The 25174-nt window shown below is 40.5% G+C and overlaps 1 protein-coding gene across 3 annotated transcripts in view; it reads left to right on the top strand.

Moving 5' to 3' along the window:
* The window catches only part of tmod1 (tropomodulin 1), a 107680-nt gene extending 98841 nt beyond the window's left edge, over positions 1-8839 (top strand). For 2 of the 3 annotated variants that reach the window (XM_060846635.1, XM_060846633.1), the window contains 2 exons: positions 985-1129; positions 7504-8839. In XM_060846635.1, the coding sequence (XP_060702618.1) occupies positions 985-1129; positions 7504-7568 (210 nt within the window). In that variant the 3' untranslated portion in view covers positions 7569-8839. Of the gene's footprint in view, positions 1-984; positions 1130-3052; positions 3118-7503 lie in introns of all 3 variants that reach the window. The other variant, XM_060846634.1, reaches the window with a different exon arrangement.
* Positions 8840-25174: the final 16335 nt, after the last annotated feature.

Raw genomic sequence — 25174 nt, 5'->3', positions numbered from 1 at the left:
TTAGGGAACATCTCCGAGACACGTGCACCAATCAACTACATCGCCCCGTGGCCCAACATTTCAACTCCCCCTCCCACTCTGCCGAGGACATGGAGGTCCTGGGCCTCCTTCACTACCGCTCCCTCACTACCAGACGCCTGGAGGAAGAACGCCTCATCTTCTGCCTCGGAACACTTCAACCCCCAGGGCATCAATGTGGACTTCAACAGTTTCCTCATTTCCCCTTCCCCCACCTCACCCCAGTTCCAAACTTCCAGCTCAGCACTGTCCCCATGACTTGACCGGCCTTGTCCTACCTGCCTTTTCCACCTATCCACTCCACCCTCTCCTCCCTGACCTATCACCTTCATCTCCTCCCCCACTCACCCATTGTACTCTATGCAACTCTCTCCCCACCCCCACCCTCCTCTAGCTTATCTCTCCACGCTTTCAGGCTCACTGCCTTTATTCCTGATGAAGGGCTTTTGCCCGAAACGTCAATTTCGCTGCTTGTTGGGTGGTAGATATAGGACAGTTGTCAGAGATAGGTTCTTTCCTCAGAGAGTAGTCAGGGTGTGGATTACCCTGCTTACAATAGTAGTAGACTCACCAATTTTAAGTGCATTTAAATGGTCATTGGATAAACATATGGATGATAATGGAATAGTGTAGGTTAGGTGGACTTCAGATTGGTTCCACAGGTCAGCGCAACATCAAGGGCCGAAGGGCCTGTACTGCGCTGTAATGTACTATGTTCTAGATCCTTGAAGACCCAGATTTCCCTGTTGTTATGAAAAGCTGTCTGAGCCTCATTGGAGGTGGGGATCCTTTCATTGAACACTCCCAAACTGTACACTGTCCTGTTGCTTATTTAGGGGAATGGTTTTGTGACTGCTGGCACTAATTGTCTGTTATGGTCCTGTTGAGCTTTTCCTACATTGAAGGTGTTATAACAATGCAAGTTTTTTTTCTCATTTATGATGTATTTCTTTCCTTTATTGACAGTGTCAGCAGCTGGGTAATAAAGTGGAAATGGAAATTGCAAATATGTTGGAACAAAATCCAACTCTATTGAAGTTTGGCTATCATTTTACCCAGCAAGGTCCAAGGCTTCGGGCCTCCAATGCGGTGATGAGCAACAATGATCTGGGTAAGGAAACTGCCATTGTTACATTCTGATTTCTCAGAAATATTCAAAATACATTTTGTATTTAATTTTCATTAAAAGATTTACAAATTATTATGCATTTTAGAGTCGATCATACAATATAACAATGTAAAGTATCAAAGAATTTTAGAATAATGAGAGTCATTTGTCAACTGGAGTAAATATTACATTTAATATTTCCTTAATAAAAAGTTTTAAAAATGTATAGGTTTAACAATTTGTAAGTAATAGATTAATTTCAATTTTCACAATAAAAATACAAATTGTTAAACCTATGTGTTTTTACTGTGAAAAATTGAAATTAATCTGTTATTTTAATGATCCAGATTCTCTCAATGTAAATTGTCATTTGTACATTTTAAAAACTTATTAATATAGCATTGTTAAGACACTGAAAAGTATCTCAGCTTTTTAACAATAGAACTGATCCTGTTGCTGTTCAAATAAGATTTCTAATAGTTAACCATGTGATTGATGCCAGTAGCCATCTTGGTGACAAAGTTTGAAAGTTTTTGGAGTGCAGATTTTCACCTAGGGTTCCTCTCTTGGTGAATTCCAAATCCTGACTGCACTGCAGTGGGAACTACTGAGAAGAGGAGAGACAAGAAAGGAAGCAAAAAATCCGAATGAGAGTTACTGTAAAAACAAACTGTCAGAACTCTTGGTAACTGTCTGGGAGTCTTCAGCTTGTCTCCTCAAACATGATCATATTTGGCACAGGGAATATTCAAACAGCAGCAGCTGACACATACCTCGAGTCATAGAGAGCCATTGTTCAGGAAAGAAATGAACACCAAACTTAATTGGGAAGACGAGAGAGTCAACCAAAAGTATACTTGAACAGGTGGATTTGAGAAGGTGTTTAAAAGCTAGAAGACCGAAACTAGAACAGAAAAGGAGTTTTATAGAGTCAATCCACATCAGCTGAAAACTGAAGCAAAACATAATTGACTGAAAAGAACTCTAGAAGAAATTAAATGTGTTTAGTGCATACCAAAGAGAATTTTCATTTAACATGTCACATGAGAATGTTTCATTCATTACAATATCAGATGGTGGTACAGCTGAAACAGTCATCTTAGGATCATGTCTACAACTCATTCTTTTGGTATATTTGTGGGTCTTAGTACATTTCATTGGAATAGTATTGTGAAAATTCACTGCTAGATGTCTTCTGCAGTTGGAAGAATGCATTAATACAACATAAGTGCATGTTGGCTATATGAAACACAACGTGAAGATTATTATTAATCTCATACCACAAGTGGAAATTTCAAAGTTGTACACCTTGGGAAAGAAATGTTTTCACTAAACTATTTCTACTAATTTTAAAACTTACTTGATCAAAGTAATATAAACAGCAATTTTTCAATTATGAATTTAGCTTGAGTCAGAATGCTTCGAGTAGTCAGCTGTGGAAACAAAATATTTTAATAAAAGATTTAACAGCTGGAGAAAATGACTTTTCCACTTTGATCTGCAATTAATTTTGTTAAAGATTGGGCAATATCTAGATGGCAAAAACTCCTAGGCAAAACAAGTCTGAGATTCCATTTTGTAGCTCCTCCATAATAATCGCTCCAGTCAGCCCTCATTCCTTGTGGTACTTGCCATGTTAAAGAGATATATATATATAAATGCAAGGTGTCACTGACTGATTCAAATATTTCCATTACACAACACAAGTCCTCCGTTCCTGGAAAACTTCAAACGAAAAAGTTGGCAGCTTTTTGGGGAAAGGGCGGTTATTTTTATCAAAAGAAGCCAGACCATTTTGACGCAGTTAGCTGTTGCAAACTTTAAAAGAATGAAATTATGCATTTCGACATTTTAATGAGTTTCTTAAATTCTCTGCAGTATCATATATTTTACAGGTTGTTCTCAATGATTTAATTTTTGTTGCAGCTCGCATTAATCGAGCAGATGGTTCCTGGTCTAGATACTCAGCTTTGGAACTGGAGGAGATATAAGTATATAGTATTTTTTTGGTCATACCCTCCTAAATTGAAACAGCAGTACTTTACACTGCCCTTCTGCTGGGTCTACACCAACTTTTCGCCTTCTCTGAGTGCAGTATTATTCCCTTCCTGTTTCCTCCACTGCTTTTTATTCTGCTTTCCTTGCAGACACAATTATTTCCTAATTTTATAGTTCTAGATAATTTTAAAGAAGTGATTGCATTAATCAGCAATTCTGTCTCTGATGCAGCAGCACTGCTTTCTTGTATCTCAGCTGTTCACTTTTTCTCAATTTTTAAATTGTTTTCTGTATTTGCTAAGTATGTTATCTTTTTAATGAATTGTAAATTGATCACATGGGAACAAATTCACACATGCAGCACAGTAATTAATGGGGGGAGAGAAAACTTGCACTAAGCCTCGTGTAGGACCACCACACAAGTTGTTTAAAAACCTACTCTCAAAATCTGGATTGTGCCATTTGGTAAATAATGCTCTATTAAGGTGTTAATCTCATGCTTTACATCATTTTGAAAGTTAATGTTTAGGGACCAGACTTCTAACATTGATTATTGCAGGATGGTGGCAGATCATGTGATCAGGCAGAGTGCTTGATTTCCAATGGTTCTGAAAGAAAATCAATTTTCATTGGCTCTTCACAGCTACACCCCAAGAAACCAGCAAACCATGCTGGATGGGGTCTCAAACATTAGCCTTACAGTGTCAGGGACCCCAGTTCAATTCTATCCTCGGATGACTGTCTGTGTGGAGTTTGCACATTCTCCCCATGTTTATATGGGTTTCCTCCAGGTGCTCCAGTTTCCTCCCACAATCCAAAGATGTGCAAGTTAGCTGGATTGGCCATGCCAAATTGCCCATAGTTTCAAGGATGTGTAGGTTAGGTGCATTAGTCAAGGGCAAATATATGGTAGGGGAATGGATCTGGGTGGGTCGGAGGGTTGGTATGGATTGTTAGACCGAAGGGCCTGTTTCCACACTGTAGAGATTCTATAAAGAGGTAACATGGTGGCTCAGTGGTTAGCATTGCTGCCTCACTGTGCCAGGGACCCAGGTTCGATTTGCACATTCTCCCCACATCTGCATGGGTTTCCTCCCACAATCCAAAGATGTGCAGATTAGGTGATTGGCCATGCTTAAAAAAATGGCAATAGTGTGCAGGGATGTGTAGGTTAAGTGCACTAGTCAGGGTGAATATTGGGTAGGGGAATGGGTCTGGGTGGGTTGCTGTTCGGAGGGTCGGTGTGAACTTGTGGGGCTGAAGGGCCTGTTTCTACGCTGTTCGGATTCTATACTCCCCACAATGTTGTGTTTTAGTGGAATTCTTCATTTCTATTGCTTCTCATCATGGAAGTCTGAAGCAAAATAAGAACATTCGATCATCTTTGTCCATGAGAAATTTCTCATGTTTTGTGAGTGGCCACACGAGCATTTTGAAAAAAGAAATCACTAGTCCAATCCCTACTTTAAGTGAGGCTCAAATCTCATTCTGTTCTATCTTTAATAAATATTCCAATGTGTGGAATAGAAAGAATGCCAAATTAGGTATGCACTCCATTCACTGAGATGTTAACCCATTTCTCAGCTTCTCACCTTCTATGCTCTATTTACTGACCAGTGGGTACTGGCTGTGCATGTGTTTGAGTCACAATACTAGTAGACAATGTTAAGATTATTCAACATCACTCAATCAGATGTAAAATGCCATTTGTTTAACTGTCAGCTTAAAAACATGTTTATATTGCAGTGAATGACTCTCAGTAACTTATAAAAATATTAAAGAATGAAACAGTTTTCAGCTGGAACTGGATGGCATTGATTTTTTTATACTATTTACTGCTTCCATCTGGATTGCTAGAGGGAAAGCCTTAGTCGTGAAGTGGACCAACATGACATGGGTTTGGACAGATTCATTCCAGTTACAGGCCTTCTACTTTCATTTACTTCCCCTTCTGGGAGCTCTGCAACTCAGTTCTTAAATCCACTTTGGAATGTAGCTAGAGGCATACAGCATGGGAACAGTCCCTTCGGTCCAACTTGTCAATACTGACCATAATCCCAAACTAAACTAATCCCACCTGCCAGTGCTTGGCCCATATCCCTCCAAACATTTTTATTCATGCACTTCTGCGAGTATCTCTTAAATTATGTAACTGTACCCAGCATCCACAACTTCCTCTGGAATTTCATTCCACATCTTTGGATTGTGTAAAAACATCACCTCTCATGTCTTTTTAAAATCTCTCTCCTCCCACCTTAAAAATATGCCACCTTGAAGTCCCCACTCTATGGAAAAAACACCCACCATTCACCTTATCAATACCTCTCATGATTTATGAAGCTCTGTAAGGTCACCCCTCAACCTCCTGCACTCCAGTGAAAAAAATTCCCATCCTCTCCTTATAACTCAAACGCCCCCATTCCTGGCTCATCCTGATAAATTGCTTCTGAACTCTTTCCAACTTAATGGAGATGTGTAAATACAAATATTTTGAAAGCACCCAGGGGAACAAACCATAACTTCATCAACACCAAGCCCTGGTTTACCAACATTAGGTACCTAGAATTAAATATACAATAGAGTTAATGTATACGCAACAATTTAAAATAAGAAAAGAATGGCACATGAAAACGCTCATGAAGCTAAAGACATAACCATGGGAAAAACTCATGTAGACAGCCAGGGAACTTTTCGGAATTCCAGTAAAGAGATATTGCAGGGACAGAGTAATTAGAGCATGTTGCTATGCTGTACCTGACCCAGAAGAAAGTCTACTGGAGCTCATTGCAAATATGTTCTATTCTCTCCCACTGATATCTCACCTTGATATGTACAAAACCTCAGTTTAAGCATAAATTTACATTTCCTTTGCAGGTAATACAGAAAATGCACTTTCCAATTCAAAGAAAATACATATATAGGAAGGAAGTAGCTGTTGACCATAGATAGCAAAGAAGTGGATGTTAGGTTTGTCTTGGTTATGTAAAAAGTTGTAGAAACATTCAGTAAAAACATGTTCTTCAATGAGGTCGAGTGGCTGGTTTACAATTCTGCATTTGCTGCCATCAAACTGATGGAATAATGGGTCAGCAATGAAATTCATAAGGTTTTCCTGAAATAGAAAATTGTTTAGAATCACTTCTATATGATGTAATATATATTTTGTGATTTTACATTGAGGATGTTTAATGTTTAAAAAATTAAATGTGAAAAAAAGTTACAAGTTTTACAAATTGTACCTTTGAAAATACATTAACTGCTACACAGTTCCTGTCAAAATGTTGAAAGAAAATAGTGTGGAATCCTGGTTTACTGGTTAGGTCTCAACTTAAGTGTTGTATCGTCCAATTCTATGCACAACCACTTTAGAAACAATTCCAAGACTTTGGTGAGGGTGCACAGATTAGAACGTGACAGAACAAAAGGAGACAATTTAGCCCATTGTATCTGTTTCAGCTCCTTCAGACACAACTATCCAATTCATCTGAGTGCCTTGTCCTTCGTCCGTAGCACTGAAAACTTTTCCTTTTAAAGTATTTATTCAGTTCCCTTCTAAAAAATTAATTCTGCATCCACTTTCCTTTCTTACAGTACATTTCCCAATAAAACAACTCACTGTATAAACTTTTTTTTTCTCATGTCACCTCTGACGTTTTAGCCAATTACCTTAAATAAATGTACTCTGAGTTCTGAGCCTTCTGCCAGTGAAATCAATCTAACGGAATTTCTTTTCTTCATCATCCTGTCCTGGGAAATCTTTTCTGTTTGTAAAGGATCCTGTATACCTTTTTAAAAAGCATTCTCAAGTTGTCGTGCCAAAACATAGTCAAACATAACACTCCCATTCTGTTCTCTAATTTAGTGTGTTCTGGAAATTGTAATGTATATTTCCATACATCCAGTATCAAGAGCCAGTTATACTTTTAAAGGAACAATAATATATGATGTGGACAATGTAGACAATGTCTGTGACTATGTAGTATTGAGAAATATTATCAACTGATATATTTTAGTCATTTGTTGAGGGAGTAATTATCTGATGATTTTGTATGAACAAAGTACTTTAATTAGCAAAATTGTCATAAATTAGAGTGTATACTGTATCATAATATAGGAGAACAAGTGGCAAACAGTTGAGGCTTAAAGTTGAAGATAATAAATAAATGATAAAATTAAAATACAGGACTAATAATACTTTAGAAGTTAAAGAAAACTATTGATTAAAGTACAGTGAAGGTTCTGTTTTGTATTATTATACAGTATATTAAAGCTATATATTCTAAGATGATGCACTTGTTTAATCTTTCTTATTACCAGTGTACAGTTTTTCAATTGAGGTCTTTATCATGAATTGTTTATGACTTTTCTGTTTATTTTAGTCAGGCAAAGCCGACTGCAGGGCTTCAATGGCCCCATCTTCCCCAGATGCCGGACAACTGTCTAATCTGTTTGTGAAGACTTCTGCCTCTATAGCACACGCCCTATACAGATGGATTCTACATACACCCAAGAGGGCGTCTCCAATTCTCTGCTGCGGCTCCATTTTTTTTCTTTGTGTTATATGATAGGATGATGTATCTAATTGAAGTTTAGTGTGAAGTCCAATGGCAGATGTCTATAGAAATAGCTTGTACAGATTGTGGTGTATTTTGTCTGACAGAAAATAGCAGTATGTGCAGTACAAAATGGTTTCAATTCAGTTAGTGCTGTGTGCGCGGAAGCTTGAAACCATCAATTCTAATTTATCCATCAGTTGAGTACATCCCTGAATGGATTATTGGTTCTACCCATAATTATATTGTGCATGTACAAGCTTGCTGTTCTAGGATTTTCTGTAGAAACATCGGTAACCTTTTTATTTATATGACTTGACACCAGAGAATTACCTCCTAGTGTAAACCCGCTGGACTGTTGTTGTGGGAACACAGAGTTCACACATTAACTTTGTGGCAATCAGAAATGAAATAATGCACTGCTTGAGAATTGTGTGCACCACCATGCTGTCTGCTGATTTTCAGATTTTTCATGTAACCAGCATCTCTCTTGATTTGGGTTACTTATGAAAAAGGATTTCAAAAAGACCCAGAATGTTTTTGTTTTTAAATCAAAATATTTATTTTAGGTAGATTTAAAATCATGGGAATTTATTTAAACGCTTGCTGTTTGAGATATCGGATCCGAGGAGATACAGCCTCTGTTTATTCTTCACGTTACTGCAAATGTTCTCAACACTGAGAAATAAAGGGTAGGAAATGGCTTGAAATGATTCATAGGCTGTATTTAAAATATCCAAAGTAACCTTTGCAAAGATTTATTTTTAATTAAGCAGAGTCTGTTCTAGTTCAAAGCCAAAATCTGTTCAGATTTTGAAAGATTCATCAAAATAAGTTATTGTTTCATTCAATTGGCAAACTCAGACCAGACTGCTCACACTCACGGAGTTGTATTCAGCAATTCATGGACACCAGGCTTCTATTTTCCATGAAACCATTTATTTCTAAAGCTGGGACATTTTTTGTCTAAACAGAGAATGAATAATTGATTTGTTTATAAATTTCAGACTGGTTCCAGGAATTGAACTGTGTGATTAACAGAGCAAGCTCTGCCCAAAGCAGGTGAAAGTATTGGTTTTAAATCTACAATGTTGTGGTTTTTTAAAATGTAGAATGTATTGATTCTTGCACTTTATGATAAATAAAGCATTACAATTTTGGGCATTCTGTAGCTTCACATTCTTTGAAAACGGTTAATAAAACCTCCTGTATAATACTGTTGTGCAATAAAAGTAGTGATGTTTTGTTTATCCTACTTGGAACAGCTTCACCTGTTTAACATAAAACCTAAATAAAATGGTCCTAATACCACAGCATTAGGCAAGAGAAATCTTCATTTTTTTCTACAAGGATTATCTGTAGATATAGGTACTGTTGTGGAGAAAATGTAGAGAACCACCAGGAGACGCAGAGAGTTATTCAAGAAGTAGGTCTTTTATTTGCAAATAAAAAACCGTGACACTGAGAAAGCTGATTCTCGAATGCCCAAGAATCTCAGGGTCCATGGATTTTATTTTTTTTTAATCATGTTTCTGTTTGATTAATATAGTTGGACATGCTGATAAGCTAAGTACCTCACTCTAGCTACACAATAAACCAGTGATGTTAGTTCCCATTATCTCTTTAGTTGTACATTCTACTTAATGTTATTCTAAGGTCACGGTGAGATATTTATTGCTAACTGTGCAACTGAGATCTTCAATTAACCTATTATGATAGATATTTAGCTATTCCATCTGTTACAATAGTCTCCTATATCAAGCTGACTCTACTATTAATTAGATATTTTAATGTCAATGTCCTAAATATTTACAGTCCCAATCCTGTCATAGTAACACTTAACAGAGAAACTTGCTTTATTACTTGTGTTATCTCATCTCACCATAGCGACCTTTCAGCCTTAACCTTAGTCTGCTAATTAGTGTAGGAATGTTCCACTATGGTTATCCCATCCTGCCTTCCACAGAACACAGGTTGTTCGTGGTCTTCATGCTTTAACCCTTCCCATGCATGCATGTTCTTTATTTTCCATATTACCAACTAGGCAGGCAGCAAGTGCAAAGGGTTGATTTTGAAGTTTGTGTGCTATTGACTTGTGGCTCATTATACTCCCTCCTATAGGCTATTCCATAGCCCTTAGGCTACAGGAATGTAGTTAGGAAGGAGTCCTCAACAATTACTCAAGACCCTATGAGGCCTATGACATCAGGTCAAAGATAGATAAGGAAAACTGCTGCTGATTTCAACCCATTGCCTCTCTAAATCAGTTCTTCTTCAAGTTGAACAGCAATTGAAAAAAAACACAGAGGGCCTCAAAGACCATCACCAGGTGACTAGGTAGCATCACTAATGATCAAGCTAGCTAAGTCCTAGAGGACTTAAATATATTTAAGGTGACTAAAAATTTTAATAAGGGTAGTGCAGTTGACATGGTTTATACGGACTTCAGTATGGAAGACTGGTCGAAAGGTAAAAGCCTGAAAACTGCGATGTACCACTGGTTAGTGGTACAGTGCGGTACTGGGACCCTTGCTGTCTGTAATGTACATAAATGTCTTGGATGTGAATGTAGAAGATGTAATTAGTAAGTTCGCAGATGAAATAGAAATTGGTGGTGTTGTTGACAGTAAGGAGGATGGTCTCAGGCTACAGTCTGATATCAGCTGGTAAAGTTGCACAGAACCAACAGCAGCTGGAATTTAATCCCAATAAGTATGAGGTGATGCATTTTGGGAGGTCTAATAAAGGAAGAATTTATACCAGGCATGGTAGGTTCCTGGGGAGTACTAAGAAACAGAAGGACCTATGTGTATGAGCCCATAGATCCTTGATGCTGTCAACACAGGTAGACAAGATGGTGAAGAAGAAATACGGGGTACTTGCCTTTGTTAGCCAGGGTGTAGAATACAGGAGCAAAGAAATCTTGTGAAAACTTTATAAAATGTGATCAGGCCACAGATGGAATATGTGTGCAGTTCTGGTCACCACACTATTGGAAGGATATGACTGCAATGGAGATGGTGCAGAAGAGATTCTCCAAAATATTGACTGAGGACAGAACTCTCAGTTATGAAGAGAGACTGGATAGGTTGGGCTTCTTTTCCTTGGAGCAGAGAAGGCTGAGGGGAGGATCTGACTGAGGTATGTAAAACTATGAGAGGCATAGACAGAGTGGATCATGAGAATCTCTTCCCCATTGTAGATGTGGCTAAGACTATACGTCATAAGTTAAAGGTGAGGAGGAAGTGGGATTGTGGTAATTGGTGAGGGAACCAACAAAAAAAAACTTACTTAACCTCATCTTCACCAATTTTGGCAGGTGGATTTGTCCCTGGCCATGTTGGTAGGAGTGACCACTGTATGAACAAAGTCCTGTCTTCACATTGAGTGCACATCATGTTATGTGGCATTACTACATCATATTGTACTAAACATCGGATGGATTTCGCATCTCAAAACTAGGTAATCATGGGTCATCAAGAGCATAATTGTGTTCAAGCATAAGCTTTAAACTTGTGACTTGATATATCCTCCAATTTGCCATTACCACCATGTCAGGGGATCCACTCTGGTTCAATGAAAAATGTGGGAGGGCATGCCACGAGCTAACCAGGCATAGCTAAAAATTATCTTGGGCAGTCCAATATAAAAGAGTGCAAAAGAACAGGCTGAAGAATTTCCAACTGCCTTCAGCCAGAAGTGCTGAGTGGATGATCCATTTCAGCCTCATCCCAAGGTTGCCAACAGCCCAGATGCCAGTCTCCAATTGATTCAATTCACTCCATATGGATATTGCCTTGACAACATTCCAGCAATAATGCTGAAGATTTGTGCTCCAGAATCAGCTGCATACCTAGCCCAGCCATTCTAATACAGCTACAAAACTGGCATCTACCCAGCAATGTGGAAAATTGCCCAGGTATGTCCTGACCACATAAACCTGGACAAATCTAAGCTGGCCAATTATAGCCCCATCAAACTATTCTCAATCATCAGAAATAGGTCATCAGCAGTACTATCATGCAGCACTTGCTTAGCAATAACCTGCCCCATCAACGCTCAGTTTGGGTTCTACCAGAGACACCAGCTCCTGACCTCTTGACAGCATATGATATAAAGAAAACAATAGAATTGAAATCAAGAAGGGGGGGATTATGGACCAGACCAAACCCCGTCAAAATATATTCAGAAGGTAGTCTAGATCCTAACATTTTCTTATTTTAAAGCTAAGTGTAAGACATTGCTTTCCAGGTGCAATTTGATTGGTCAAACTACTTGATATTAAGCAAAACACACTTTATTTTTATACTACATTTAAATTCAGACAAAAGAAAAAAATTGGAATAATTTAACTCTATTGAAAAACTTAATTGATCATTTAACTACTTAACAGTAACTGTTTCAATATAGTAAGACTCCCAAACACACCCTTGGCAAAGGAAAATTCAGTAAACTAGTTTGTCTCACAGGCAATTCTTCAATTAAGAAGGAAAAAACATCAAGAGAAAACTCTGGCAAAGATAGTAGCAGGAAGTGATACACTGCAGCTTTCAAACCCAGCTTCAAGACTCCAGCAACTGCTACTTAAATCCTCACTCTGGGGTAGCTTGACCCCAACTATTCAGACTGATTATATTGCTCCAACTTGAAAAAAAGACCCCGAGGCCTCACCAGCTGTTTACTTTGTGGGATTCAAGTACACAGTTCAGCACACCTGAATTAAAACCTCTCTTTAAAAAAAACATGAACGAAATGCACCTCTTAAAGCTGTGGTATTGTCACTGAGACTGCTATTTAAGGAGTTCTTCAGGGTGTTGTCCCAGGTCAACCATATTCAGTTGCTTCATCAAAGACTTTCTCTCCATCCTAAACTTAGAAGGGGAGATGTTTGTTGCTGATTGAACAATGTTAAGCATGATTTGTGATGATGCATACACTGAAGCAGTCCATATCCATTTACAGCAAGAGCTAGATAATATTGAGGCTTGGGCCAATAAGTAGCAAACAACATTGCATAACACATGTGCCAGGTAATGATTTTCTCCAACAGTGATGCTCCTCCGACTTTCAATGAAGTTCGAGTTGATGAGAAAGTGAACTGGACCAACCATACAAATACTGTGTTGTAAGAGTGGCCAAAGGCTGCGAATTTTGCAGTGAGTAATTCACCTCCTGACTCCCAGAGTAAGTCAGGGGCATGAACACACTCTACTTGCCAGGATGAATGCAGTGTTAAGAACACCCAAGATGTTTGATACCATTCAGGACAAGCCAGATCGTGTGATTGGCATCTTGCTCAGGACTTTAAACATTCATTCCCCCCACTATCTCAGTAGCAGTAGTGCGCATATATAAGATGCACTATAGCAACTTCTCAAAGTTCAACCTTAAAACGCTAAAGGGACAAGACAGCAGGTCCAATGACTGCACCACCACTTGCAAGCACCTCTCTTTAAGTTGCCCATCACCCTCATTTAAACAATATCTTCACTGCTGCCCGGTCACAATCCTGGATCTCCCTCCCTAACAGGACTGTGGGTCTGGACCTACTCAAGGACAATTAAATATGGGTGAAAAATATTGACCGAGCCAGTTAAGTCTGTATCCAGTGAAAGAGCAAAAGAAAAACAAGAATAATGTCGAATGTTTGAAGTATGCGTGTAAATAATGACAAACTTTCCCAAAATGCTGAAAGTAAGCCACAAAATATTTACCACTGAATAATCTTTCCATTGAAGATTGTCAATCAAACAAAAAAGAAACTTGCCTTTTCATGTCCTTGGGGTGTCCCAAAGAGTGTCAGCTTTGTGATATATCTGTTTACATCCAGCAACATTGTCATATCATATTGATATGCTACCCAATATCTTTTTAATGAAAATCTTTTGTTTTTATCAGAAATAAAGCAGAATTATGGATGCAAACTAAGACAGGACAGGCATGGGGTATCCACAAATCAGGATTGCTTAATAGGCGGTTTTGTAAATAAAGATTGTAAAATTTGTATTCTTTTTCATCACCTTGAACGTACAATACTTTTTGAAATATAGGCATTTTGCAACATGGGGAAATGAAGAAGCCAATTTTCCACATGATTTTTAAAGATTTTATTAATTTATTCACACAATGAGCCAAAGGCCAGCTAAGAAACAACCGCGTTCTGTGGGTCTGGAGTCACACGTAGGCCAGACCAGGTAAGGTCGGCAGTTTCCGTCCCTAAAATGCATTGGTGAACCAGATGGGTTTTTCCAACTATCAACAATGGTTTTGTGGTCATCATTAGATTCTTAATTCCAGATTTTTATTGGATTCAAATTCTACCATCTGCCATGCTGGGATTCAAACCTAGATCCTCAGAACATTACTTGGGTCTCTGGATTAGCAGTCCAATAATAATACCATCTCCCATAGTAGAATGGGAACAATATTTAAAACTGATTTCTAAATTGTATGTTCAAAGCGATGAATACAAGTATGAATTTTACAATCTTTATTGTGAATAGTACCTTTCCAACTGGTTTGGAAAATTATCTTTCTACACTTGCTCCATGTTGCATACATATTATCTGTGAAAAACGTGCCACTTCATAAACAAATTAGTAGGATACTTCACAAAATGTTTAACAAGTCCTTGATAACTAAGCAACCCATTAAGCAATCTTGATTTGTGGATACCCCATGCCTATCTGGCCTTTGTTTTCATCCATAACTCTGCTTTATTTCTGACAAGCTCAAAAGATTTCCTTGAAGTATAATATAATAATGTTGCTGGATGTGAACAGGTATATCACAAATCTAAGGCTACTGCTTGGACGACAGAAAAACTTTAATGTAATGCAATGTAAGTTGAAATCTGAATAGCTCTATCCTGATACCAAATGAGATTTAACTAATTACTATCATCTGGAAATTGCAGTATGCATTTTTCAAACTAGTTTATATATTTTAAGGGCAAGATTTACTCTATTGCAACTATTGTTCCTGTTCGCTCTTCATTAATTGGGGTGAATGATTAACAGGCAGACTTTTGTGGCAGCTTGGGTTACAGAATTGGGAAAACAACAAACTTGTTCACCTGACATCAATGCTAGAGAAAATACAATTTTTGGAAGAGACATGATAACTTAGATAATAATTGAGTGAACGGAGTCAACATGAATTTATGAAAAGGAAATCATGTTTGACAAACCTGTTGGAAAATTTGAAGATGTTGCTAGTAGATTAGACAAGGCAGACCCAGTGGATGTTCCACATCTGGATTGTTAGGCATTGTAATGCAATGGTAAAGGATTGTTTTTGAACTCTGCTTTGCTAATTTGCTATACCACCTCTTGAACTCAATTAGCCCCGAGTAGCAAATAACTGATATCAGCCTAAGGAATTACAGGACACTGGAGTGTTGCCTTGGGGTTAGGATAATCATCTCAAATCACAACAGTGCATCAAATCTGAACAGAAAAAAAACACACAAAGTTGAGGACTAAGTGCTGGAAAGTGGAACGAGTGCAGGTTCAGTGTAGTTTGGTAGTAAAGACTCATGGGCCAAAGGGCATCTTCTGCATTGTTGGCGGAATTTATCCTGGAGAAGTGTGAGGAAATGCACTTGGAGAATGTTAAAAGGCAAAGGATTTTGGCACTATGAATGGCAGGACCCTGGAAAGTAATGGGAAGATCTTCCTGAAATGGAGATCTGAGAGACTTCGGTGCACATGTCCACAGATTCCTGAAGGTAACAAGGCAGATAAATAAATAGGATAAGAAGACATTTGTGATATTCGCCAAGGCTAAAATATAATAACTGAAACAGTATAAAATGCTGGTTAGTCCAAAACTGGAGTACTGCATGCTGTTCTGGTCACCACATTATAAAAATAATGTGATTACACTAGAGAGAACGTAGAGATTTACAAGAATATTGCCTTAACTATGAGGGAAGATTAGATTGCCTGGGAATGTTTTCTCCAGAGCAGCAAAGGTTCAGAGGAGTCCTGGTGGAAGTGTTTAAGATTATGAGAGGGAGATAAGAGAGGGTACTTACTCCATTAGCAAAAGGAATAGTAATCAGGGGCAGATTTAAGGGGTAGAAGATGAAGAGGAATGTTGAGGGGAAATCTTTTCACCCAGAAAGGTGGGGTGAGTCTGGATCTCATTCCTTTAAACTGTGGTTCGGTCATAATCTCTTGTAACATTTAAGCAGTATTTGAGCAGGTCGTTCTGCTATAATGTGCATTTCATTAAAACAAATTCACTATAACATGATTGGTGAATTGGGGACACTGTTTCCAAAGGGTACATTTGGTTATAACATAATGCCAGCCCCATTAGTTTAAATGGTGCAGTCATTATACGATTTTCTTATAACACAGGATTCACCACGTTATAAGCAGGACTGTATTCACTTATGTTGACATAGCCTCTAGGTCAAGAACTGGAGAATGGGATCGGTATAGACATATTATTATTGGCAGGAATGGGCACAAAGGTCTGAATGGCCTCTTTCTGTGCCGTAAATATCTATGCTCTATAAATGGGAGGAAACTTTTAGCTGGGCAAGAGTGTCATTGCAAAATTGAGTGTGGCCTTTTGGACAATGATTCTGCACCGACCCCCTCCCATTGTTGCAATTTTCACAACCGAGATTCTTCATTGGTTGCTGAAGGGTCTCTCTCTGCCAGTGTTGGGAGTTAGCTCACAGTGGAAGAGACCCATGTTAAGTACACAGCCTAGCAGCATTCATTGCTCAGGTCGGTGAATGCGCAAGGGGTGAGGCACTTCTGTTCTCCAGTCGTCCTACTCAGTAAGCTTCTCTATTTACTCACTTGCCAGCCTGACTCCAATAATATTGCACTCCTTTCCCACCATCACCACCTTTGCTTAGACAATTATTGCTGTATGCAGTCCCATCATTGGACACCTCTCCCAGTGGCGCTGATGGGATCAGAAAGCTGAGGGCTATTCAATTGGCCAGCAGTTCTCAGATGTGACACTTCATCCCAGAGGAGAGCAGAAGCCTCAACTTGCCTTGAACTAATTAACACCCTGACAGCCTTTAATGGCTGAACTGACCAAGCATGGTGGGTTTTCTTTGATTGTTATACAGTGGGGTGAAGACACTGCTCTTTCCCTGTAAAGTTCAGCGAATATATTTCAGACATTGTTCTCATTAAAGATTCTAAAGAAGGAGCTGCATCTTCACTCTCTCCAATACAATGACATTTTTCTTACAATGTGGTAATAGCACAAGTGTCTTACACAAGTTCATCACCTCTTTGCTCTTGTATGCTATGCTCCCATTAATAAAGCCGAGGACACAATGTTTCAGTAACTACACACTCCACTACAATGATCTGTGCATGTATAGACCCAGGTCGCTCTGCACTTGCACCCACTTTAGAATCATACCCCTTTTGTACATTAGTCAAAAGAACATTGAAAACCAAAGTGCATCACTTCACACTGATCTGCATTGAACCTCATCTGCACATATCTGTCTAATTCACCCTGTCCATGTCTTTTTGGAGTTCTACACTGTCCATAATCTTGCAGTCTTCTCTGGCCAGAAGGCTGGAGAATTGCAAACATTATGACCTTGTTTAAGAGAGCCTGTAGTAATAATCACAGCAATTACATGCTATTCAGTTTAACTTCAGTGATGGAAACATTTCTAGAAACAATTATTCAGGTTAGAAATAATAGTCACATGGAAGATGGTAGGTTGTTTAGGATTTCTAGAGGGGAGACCATATTTAACTAACTTGCTGGAACTTTATGAAGCCAAAATAGAAAGGATTAGTGAGGGTAATGCACCATGCATGGATTTCCAGTAGACATTTGATCAGTATTACACTGCAGAATTGAGAGTAAAGTTATGGGTTACAGTATAAAAGGGACAGTAGCAATGTGGACACAAATTTGGTTGAGTCACAGAACACAGTAATTGTCAATGGATTTTTGTTTTCAGGAGTGTGTCCTAACTTGGCCAACAAGTGGATTGCCAATTTTTAAAAAGTCTTCTGATGTATATACGGTAGACTAGAGAAGCAGACTTCCCTGGTCAGCCAGAACCATGTAATAGCTACAGTAGAACAGATTCCAATGTTAAAAGACTTCACTTGCTATTTCTTGTGATGAGCAAGCATCATCTATGCATGGAAGGCCAATTTCACACACAATTACAAAGAACTGGGAACCAAGAAAGGAAGAACAGAATTGAATCATGGAAAGGTTACAGCACAGGAGGAGGATGATGTTTTTAATCATTAATAACTTAAGTTCATAATTTAAATTCAGTAGGGAGGCTTTGCTAAAATTGTTCAAAACACTAGCTAGACCACAGATGTGAACAGTTTTGCCCCTTATCTATATTCACTGGCATCAGTGGCAATCCAGAGACAGTTCACTAGGCTGACATCAGATATGGAGGGAGTGCCACATGAGGAAAGATTTAGCAGATTACACGTGTGTTCATTGGAAGAATGAGAAGAAGCCTCATTGAAACAGACAGAATTCTTTGGGTACTTACCAGGTTAGATGCAGAAAAGCTGTTTCATCCTTATGGAAGTGTTTATGACCAAGGGCATTGTCTCACAAATAAGTGGGCACACATTTAAGACAGAGATAAGGAAATTCTTCTCTGAGAGTTGTCAGAGTTCTTTATCACAGAAAACTGGCAAGTCAGGGATTTTAAATATATTGAGACGGATACATTTTTAATGTAAGGGAATCAAGGGTTATGAGGAAAAGGTAGGAAAGTGGAGTTCAGGATGATCATTGCAAAGCAGAGCAGCCCCAATAAGCTGAATAGCTTACTTCGGTCCTATAGTTTTGATTCATCTGCTCCTCTGCGCTTGTGAGAGAGTGCTTTGCTATGCTTGGGGACTTACATGAAAAAATGTTTGTGGTCTTCAGATTTAAGCTTAACAGAAAGTTAATGTTTCTAATTGTATTATAGAAAGTCATAACGGAAAAGAGTTTTTAAACATTCCTTTAAGTACATAGTTTGTTGCACAGAAAAGGAGCAAAATAACAATAGGAACAAAAGATGATGGGATAATTGTTAAGATCCATTTGTTTTCCATGTACTTTTTGTCTGGGCATTGTAATTGCCTTAAATTGCTCCCTTGCTTTGGCTAATGTATTTCTATTATTTTTGGGATGTCTGTCTCTTCAATTATGAAGATAGACACAAAGCAATTGCTTAAAGTCTTTGTCATTTCCTTGTTTCCCATTGTTAATTCCCCAATCTTTCCTTCTAGAGGGACTAACTTTAGCTATTCTTTTCCACTTGGTACATTTGTAGAGGCCTATACCATCTGTTTTATATTTCTTGCACACACCAACACTTCTTTTGTGTCCTCATTTGTTTCTAAAATTTCCCCAAACGTTTGGACCACCACTGGGATTTGCAGCATTGTAAACCTTTCTTTTAGTTTTATATCATTCTTAATTCCCACAGATAATGCATTCTTCTCATAGGTGAAGAGCAAACCTTTCATTAGCTGGCAGCATTGGGATCAGGAGTGTGCCAGTTAATCAAAAATTCCAAATAACCAACAGTATGCATAACCACAGTAAACCCTGACCAAGCAACGCATCAAAACATCAATACCCTCAAAATCTATGTAAAAATATCAACACACCCCTTCAAATCAATCTAAAAACGCACATTAAATAGAAATGCACTGCACGGGTATGCACATCACTGTTGTGCTATATTTACAGCATTAATGCTCAAACATTGAATTGAATTGAATTTATTGTCACGTGTACCGAGGCACAGTGAAAAGCTGTCTTGTGAGCAACAAAGGCAGATCACAGAGTTAAGTAACATAGATAAGTAACAGATAAACAGCGGCAAAAACAAACACAGGTACAGGCGAATGTGAAGAGTTTGAGAGTCCATTCAGTATTCTAACAACGGTAGGGTCAAAACTGTTACGAAACTGGATGGGGTGTTCAGGCTTCTGTACCTTCTCCCAGATGGTAGAGGTTGTAGAAAAACATTGTCAGATGGGATGGATCTTTGAGAATGCTGGCGGCTTTGGTAGATGGATTCTATAGATGGGAGGCTGGCCTTTATGATTGTCCAGGCCGAGTTCACCACTCTCCGTAACCTTTTCCAATCTTGAATGGTACAGTTGCCATACCAGGGAGTGATACATCTAGGCAGAGTGCTCTTGAAGGCACACCTATAAAAGTTGGCAAAGGTATTCGCTGTCATGACAAATTTCCTCAGCTTCCTGAGGAAGAAGAGACGTTGTTCAGCCTTTGTAACCAGTGCGTCCACATGAAGAGATCAAGAAAGCTTGTTGTAGATGACCATTCCCAGGACCTTGACACACTCTACTCGTTCCACCTCTGTGCTGTTAATGCGTAGGGGGACATGAGTAACATCCTGCCAAAAACAATAATGAGTTCCTTGGTTTTGCTGGCATTGATAGCTAGGTTGGTCGCAGTGCACCATTTTTCCAGGTCTTCCACCTCCCGCCAGTAGTCTGTTTTGTCACCATCCAAGATTCAACCAACTATGGTGGTGTCATCAGTGAACTTGTAGAAATGGCATTAGTCTGGTATTTGGCGATGCAGTAATAGGTATACAGTAGGGGGCTGAGTATGCAGCCCTGAGGGGCTCCAGTGTTGAGTGTTAGTTACGATGAAATATTGTCGCTAATCTTCACAGATTCTGGCCTGTGGGTCACAAATCCGAGGATCCAGTTGCAGAGAGTGGGGCTTAGTCTGAGATCACTAAGTTTAGTAATCAGTCTCGAGGGAATAATAATGCTGAAGGCTGAATTGTAGTCAATGAGTAGGATTCTTATGTAGCTGTTCTTGGTGCCCAGATGATCAAGGGAGGGGTGAAGGTTAAATGATATGGCATCTCACGTGGATATGTGGGTCCAATAGGCAAATTGGAGTGGGTCAAGAGTAGTGGGGAGCCTGGATTTAATTAATGCCATGACCAGCCTTTCAAAGCACTTCATGACCACAAATGTTAGGGCCACTGGGCGGTGGTCATTGAGACATGCTGCATGAGCCTTCTTAGACACAGGGATGATGTTGGCCCTCTTGAAACAGGCAGGGACAGTGGCCTGCTACAGGGAGAGGTTGAAGATGTCGGAAAGACCTCTGCCAGTTGATCTGCACATGCTGAGTGCATGGCCTGGTATTCTGTCTGGTCCCATCACTTTCCTTGGATTCACACGAAGGAAAACTGATCTGACCTCTGATGCAGTGACTGTTGGAACAGGTCTTGCCACTTCGTCAAAATTCTGCTCGAAGCAAGCATTGAAGGCGTTGAGATGATCTGGATGGGATATGTCATCGTCTGCTTACACTGTCTCTTTTTAGAACTTGTGATGTGATTCAGTCCTTTCATAGTCGCTGGGTATCTGTCTGGGTCTCTAGTTTGGATCGGTATTGGTCCTTGTCTGGCTTAATGGCTCTGCGAAGGTCATACATGGATTCCTTATATTTGAATGAGTCTCCTGATCTGGCTTCATGCCTGGTTTTTAGCAGGTTCTGTATGTCCTAATTCATCCAGGGTTTCCTGCTGGGGAACACCCAGATTGACTTCCTCGGTATGCAATCCTCCTGATTGCTGATAAAGTCTATGACGGTGGTGGCGTACTCATCCAAGGTACCTGCGGACTGTTTGAAAAAGGCCCAATCAGCCGGTTCCAGACAGCGCCAGAGTTGATCCTCTGCCTCCTCTGACCAGCACTGGACCTGTGTCCATGAGGGGGTTTCCTGCTTGAGCTTTTGCCTGTAAACCTGGAGAAGAAACACAGCATTGTGGTCGGAGTTCCCGAAGTGAGGGTTGGGGATGGAGTGGTAGGCATCCTTCATAGTGGTGTAGCAGTGGACTAAAATGTTTGGGCCCCTAGTGGGGCAGGTAATGTTGTAGTGGTACTTGGGCAACAACTTCCTTATGTAAAAAGTGAGGTCTGCAGATGCTGGAGATCAGAGCTGAAAATGTGTTGCTGATTAAAGCGCAGCAGGTCAGGCAGCATCCAAGGAACAGGAAATTCAACGTTTCGGGCACAAGCCCTTCATCAGGAATGAGGAAAGTGTGTCCAGCAGGCTCAGAAAAAAGGTAGGGGGGAGGGGTGATGGAGATGTGATAGGTGGAAGGAGGTCAAGGTGAGGGTGATAGGCCGGAGTGGGGTGGGGGCGGAGAGGTCAGGAAGAAAATTGCAGGTTAGGAGGGCGGTGCTGAGTTCGAGGGAATCGACTGAGACAAGGTGGGGGGAGGGGAAATGAGGAAACTGGAGAAATCTGAATTCATCCCTTGTGGTTGGAGGGTTCCCAGGTGGAAGATGAGGCGCTCTTCCTCCAACGGTCGTGTTGTTATGTTCTGGTGATGGAGGAGTCCAAGGACCTGCATGTCCTTGGTGGAGTGGGAGGGAGAGTTAAAGTGTTGAGCCACGGGGTGGTTGGATTGGTTGGTCCGGGCGTCCCAGAGGTGTTCCCTGAAGCATTCCGCAAGTAGGCGGCCCGTCTCCCCAATATAGAGGAGGCCACATCGGGTGCAGCGGATGCAATAGATGATGTGTGTGGAGGTGCAGGTAAATTTGTGGCGGATATGGAAGGATCCCTTGGGGCCTTGGAGAGAGGTAAGGGAGGAGGTATGGGCGCAAGTTTTGCATTTCCTGCGGTTGCAGGGGAAGATGCTGGGAGTGGAGGTTGGGTTGGTGGGGGGTGTGGACCATACATCCGCCGTCATTTCCGCAACCTCCAAACGGACCCCACCACCAGGGATATATTTCCCTCCCCTCCCCTATCAGCGTTCCGCAAAGACCACTCCCTTCGTGACTCCCTCGTCAGGTCCACACCCCCCACCAATCCAACCTCCACTCCCGGCACCTTCCCCTGCAACCACAGGAAATGCAAAACAATGGTTGGAAGAAGAGCGCCTCATCTTCCGCCAGGGAACCTTCCAACCCCAAGGGATGAACTCAGATTTCTCCAGTTTCCTCATTTCCCCTCCCCCCACCGTGTCTCAGTCGATTCCCTCGAACTCAGCACCACCCTCCTAACCTGCAATTTTCTTCCTGACCTCTCCGCCACCCCACTCCAGCCTATCACCCTCACCTTGACCTCCTTACACCTATCACATCTCCATCACCCCTTCCCCCAAGTCCCTCCTCCATACCTTTTATCTGAGCCTGCTGGACACACTTTCCTCATTCCTGACGAAGGGCTTGTGCCCGAAACGTTGAATTTCCTGTTCCTTGGACGCTGCCTGACCTGCTGCGCTTTAATCAGCAACACATTTTCAGCAAGAACTTCCTTAGATTGGCTTGATTGAAGTCGCAATAAACAGAGCCTTGGGATGTTCTGTCTGCAGGGTGTTAGTGGTGGAGTACAGCACATTCAGAGCTTCCTGAAGCTTTGCTTATGGCGGTATGTACACAGCAGTTAGTATAGCGGTAGATAGAAGGGGCAGCATTTGATGGTGAGGAATTCAAGATTTGGGGAGCAATGGCTGTCCCGGGTTGCAATGTCCATGTGCCACAAATTGTTGGTTAAAAAGCAAACCTCTCCATCCTTTGTCTTACCAGAGGACACTGTACGGTCTATACGATGGGTAGAAAAACCATCAGCCTGAAATGCGCAGTCAGGAAGGGATACGTTGAGCCAGGTTTCTGTGAAGCAGAGTGTGCAGCAGTTCCACAGTTCACGCTGGAAGCTGAGCCGTGATATGAGTTCATCCATCTTGTTCTCCAGAGATTGTACATTTGCTCGGAGTAGGCTAGGAAGGGGGGTCTTAAAACCGCAAAGTCGCAGTCTTCTTAGCAGGCCAGCATGCTTACCCCGCTTTCTCACAGGTTTCTTACACTTGAGTGGTCCAGTGGTCTGGTGGAGTGGTTTGCGACTGCTCCCAATGAAGTGATCTTTCCTAGGACCCTGTGGAGCAGGTAGGTTGAGGGTTGGTATATTTTTGCAGAGGGTCTGCTTAGGTCCCGGTATACTGGGTAATTTACTGTGTGGTTTTTTACCGGAGAGAGTTTGCTTAGGACCCAGGGAGAAGTTCCTGGTTTCAGATGCTGCCGATTTGCTGCTCCAGGTCCAGCCATGTTTTTTGCAGATGTGTTTGGGCTGCTCTCCAGGCAAACATTGCAGCGGATTGCAGTATTTGAGGTATATAATTTTTGCCTTTTTATCAAGAATGCCAGTTAAAAAATTGTGTCACTGTTGAGAATTATAAAACAAGTCCTTCAATGTTTCTTCCTGCTTATCTACCATCTTGCGTGTTAACATACCCTTCCAGTTCTCTTTAGACAAGACTATTGTTATTGCATTTTTTTTAAGTTTGAGAATTTTAGACTAGTATTTCCCACCTACAAACTCAAACGTGAAAACTACCACATTGCAATGATCCTGAACTAAATGGTTATTAATCCTGTTTGTTACACATTACCAGCTTTGAAATGGGCTGATCCCTGGTTGGTTCCTGACGATGATGTTTGGAGGAAGGCCATCAAAAGGACCTTGTCAACAAAGGAATGTGTTGCTAATGTCATATGCAATGCAAAACGGTGATTAGATTATCTTCAAGCTTTGGGACAGCTAAAATGGTTGGTACTGAAACTCCAATTCACCACAGTGTCGTGTAAAACTGTTCTGAGCTTAGAAACTTAATTTAAACAACAACATCTGACATTTCTTGATTTGGTCCAAATGTATGAAATGGACTAAAAATACACACACACACACACAACATTGTCTCAAACCAGAGCCATGTGGTCTGTGGATTCTCTTAGGACAGACAGCACCTTGAGCCCCTGGATGCCCATGTCGCTTGGATTATATTAATGAGGAAACATCTAAGACACGTAGGTAGCAGTCCGCAGTGTTATCTATCATAGGGAATCTACCTAGTCTATGCAACAAAACAGGTCAAAATACTTGAAGGCTGCAGTTGAAATTGCTCTGCAAGTGGCCACATAACCTGGGAAAAATGAATCACGACAGCAAACAGTCAGAAAAAACTTGCCTGAAAATGGAACTGAGAAATTTTGAAAAGAGTTACTCTGCCATTCAAAGGCTGCTTCTCCCCCATTCTGTTCACCAGCGACTGAGTGTTTGTGGAGTATGCCTATGAGGAGAGGATATGAGGAGTGCGGAGAAGTGAGTTTGCAGGGCAAGGATGGGAGAAGCAGGGGAGGGAACAAGGGAAAGCAGACAGTTTGAGAGATTAGAAAGGAGAGGGAGCACAGGTGAGTTGCTGGAAAGAGGAGGGGAGAAAATGGGAAAATGCAGTACCTGCAAAAAGGGGAGAATGAGAGGAAGCAAATAACAACAAAGCGGATGAGAGATGGAGAATCAAATAGCTACAAAAAGAACGGAGGAAGGCCATTAAAAGGACCTTGTCAACAAAGGAATGCATAGCTAATTAGAAGCCAGGGAAATGTGACATTACAGATAATGAATTCTTTACAATTTTGTGCTTTTCATGAACTGTGCATGTGTATCAGTTTTGTTGTCTTATTCCAAT

The sequence above is a fragment of the Hemiscyllium ocellatum genome, chromosome 2 (genome assembly GCF_020745735.1).
Source record: "Hemiscyllium ocellatum isolate sHemOce1 chromosome 2, sHemOce1.pat.X.cur, whole genome shotgun sequence".
NCBI classification, from domain to species: Eukaryota; Metazoa; Chordata; class Chondrichthyes; order Orectolobiformes; family Hemiscylliidae; genus Hemiscyllium; species Hemiscyllium ocellatum.
The sequence above is the reverse complement of the archived record's forward strand: the minus strand, read 5'-3'. Positions and strand labels throughout refer to the sequence as shown.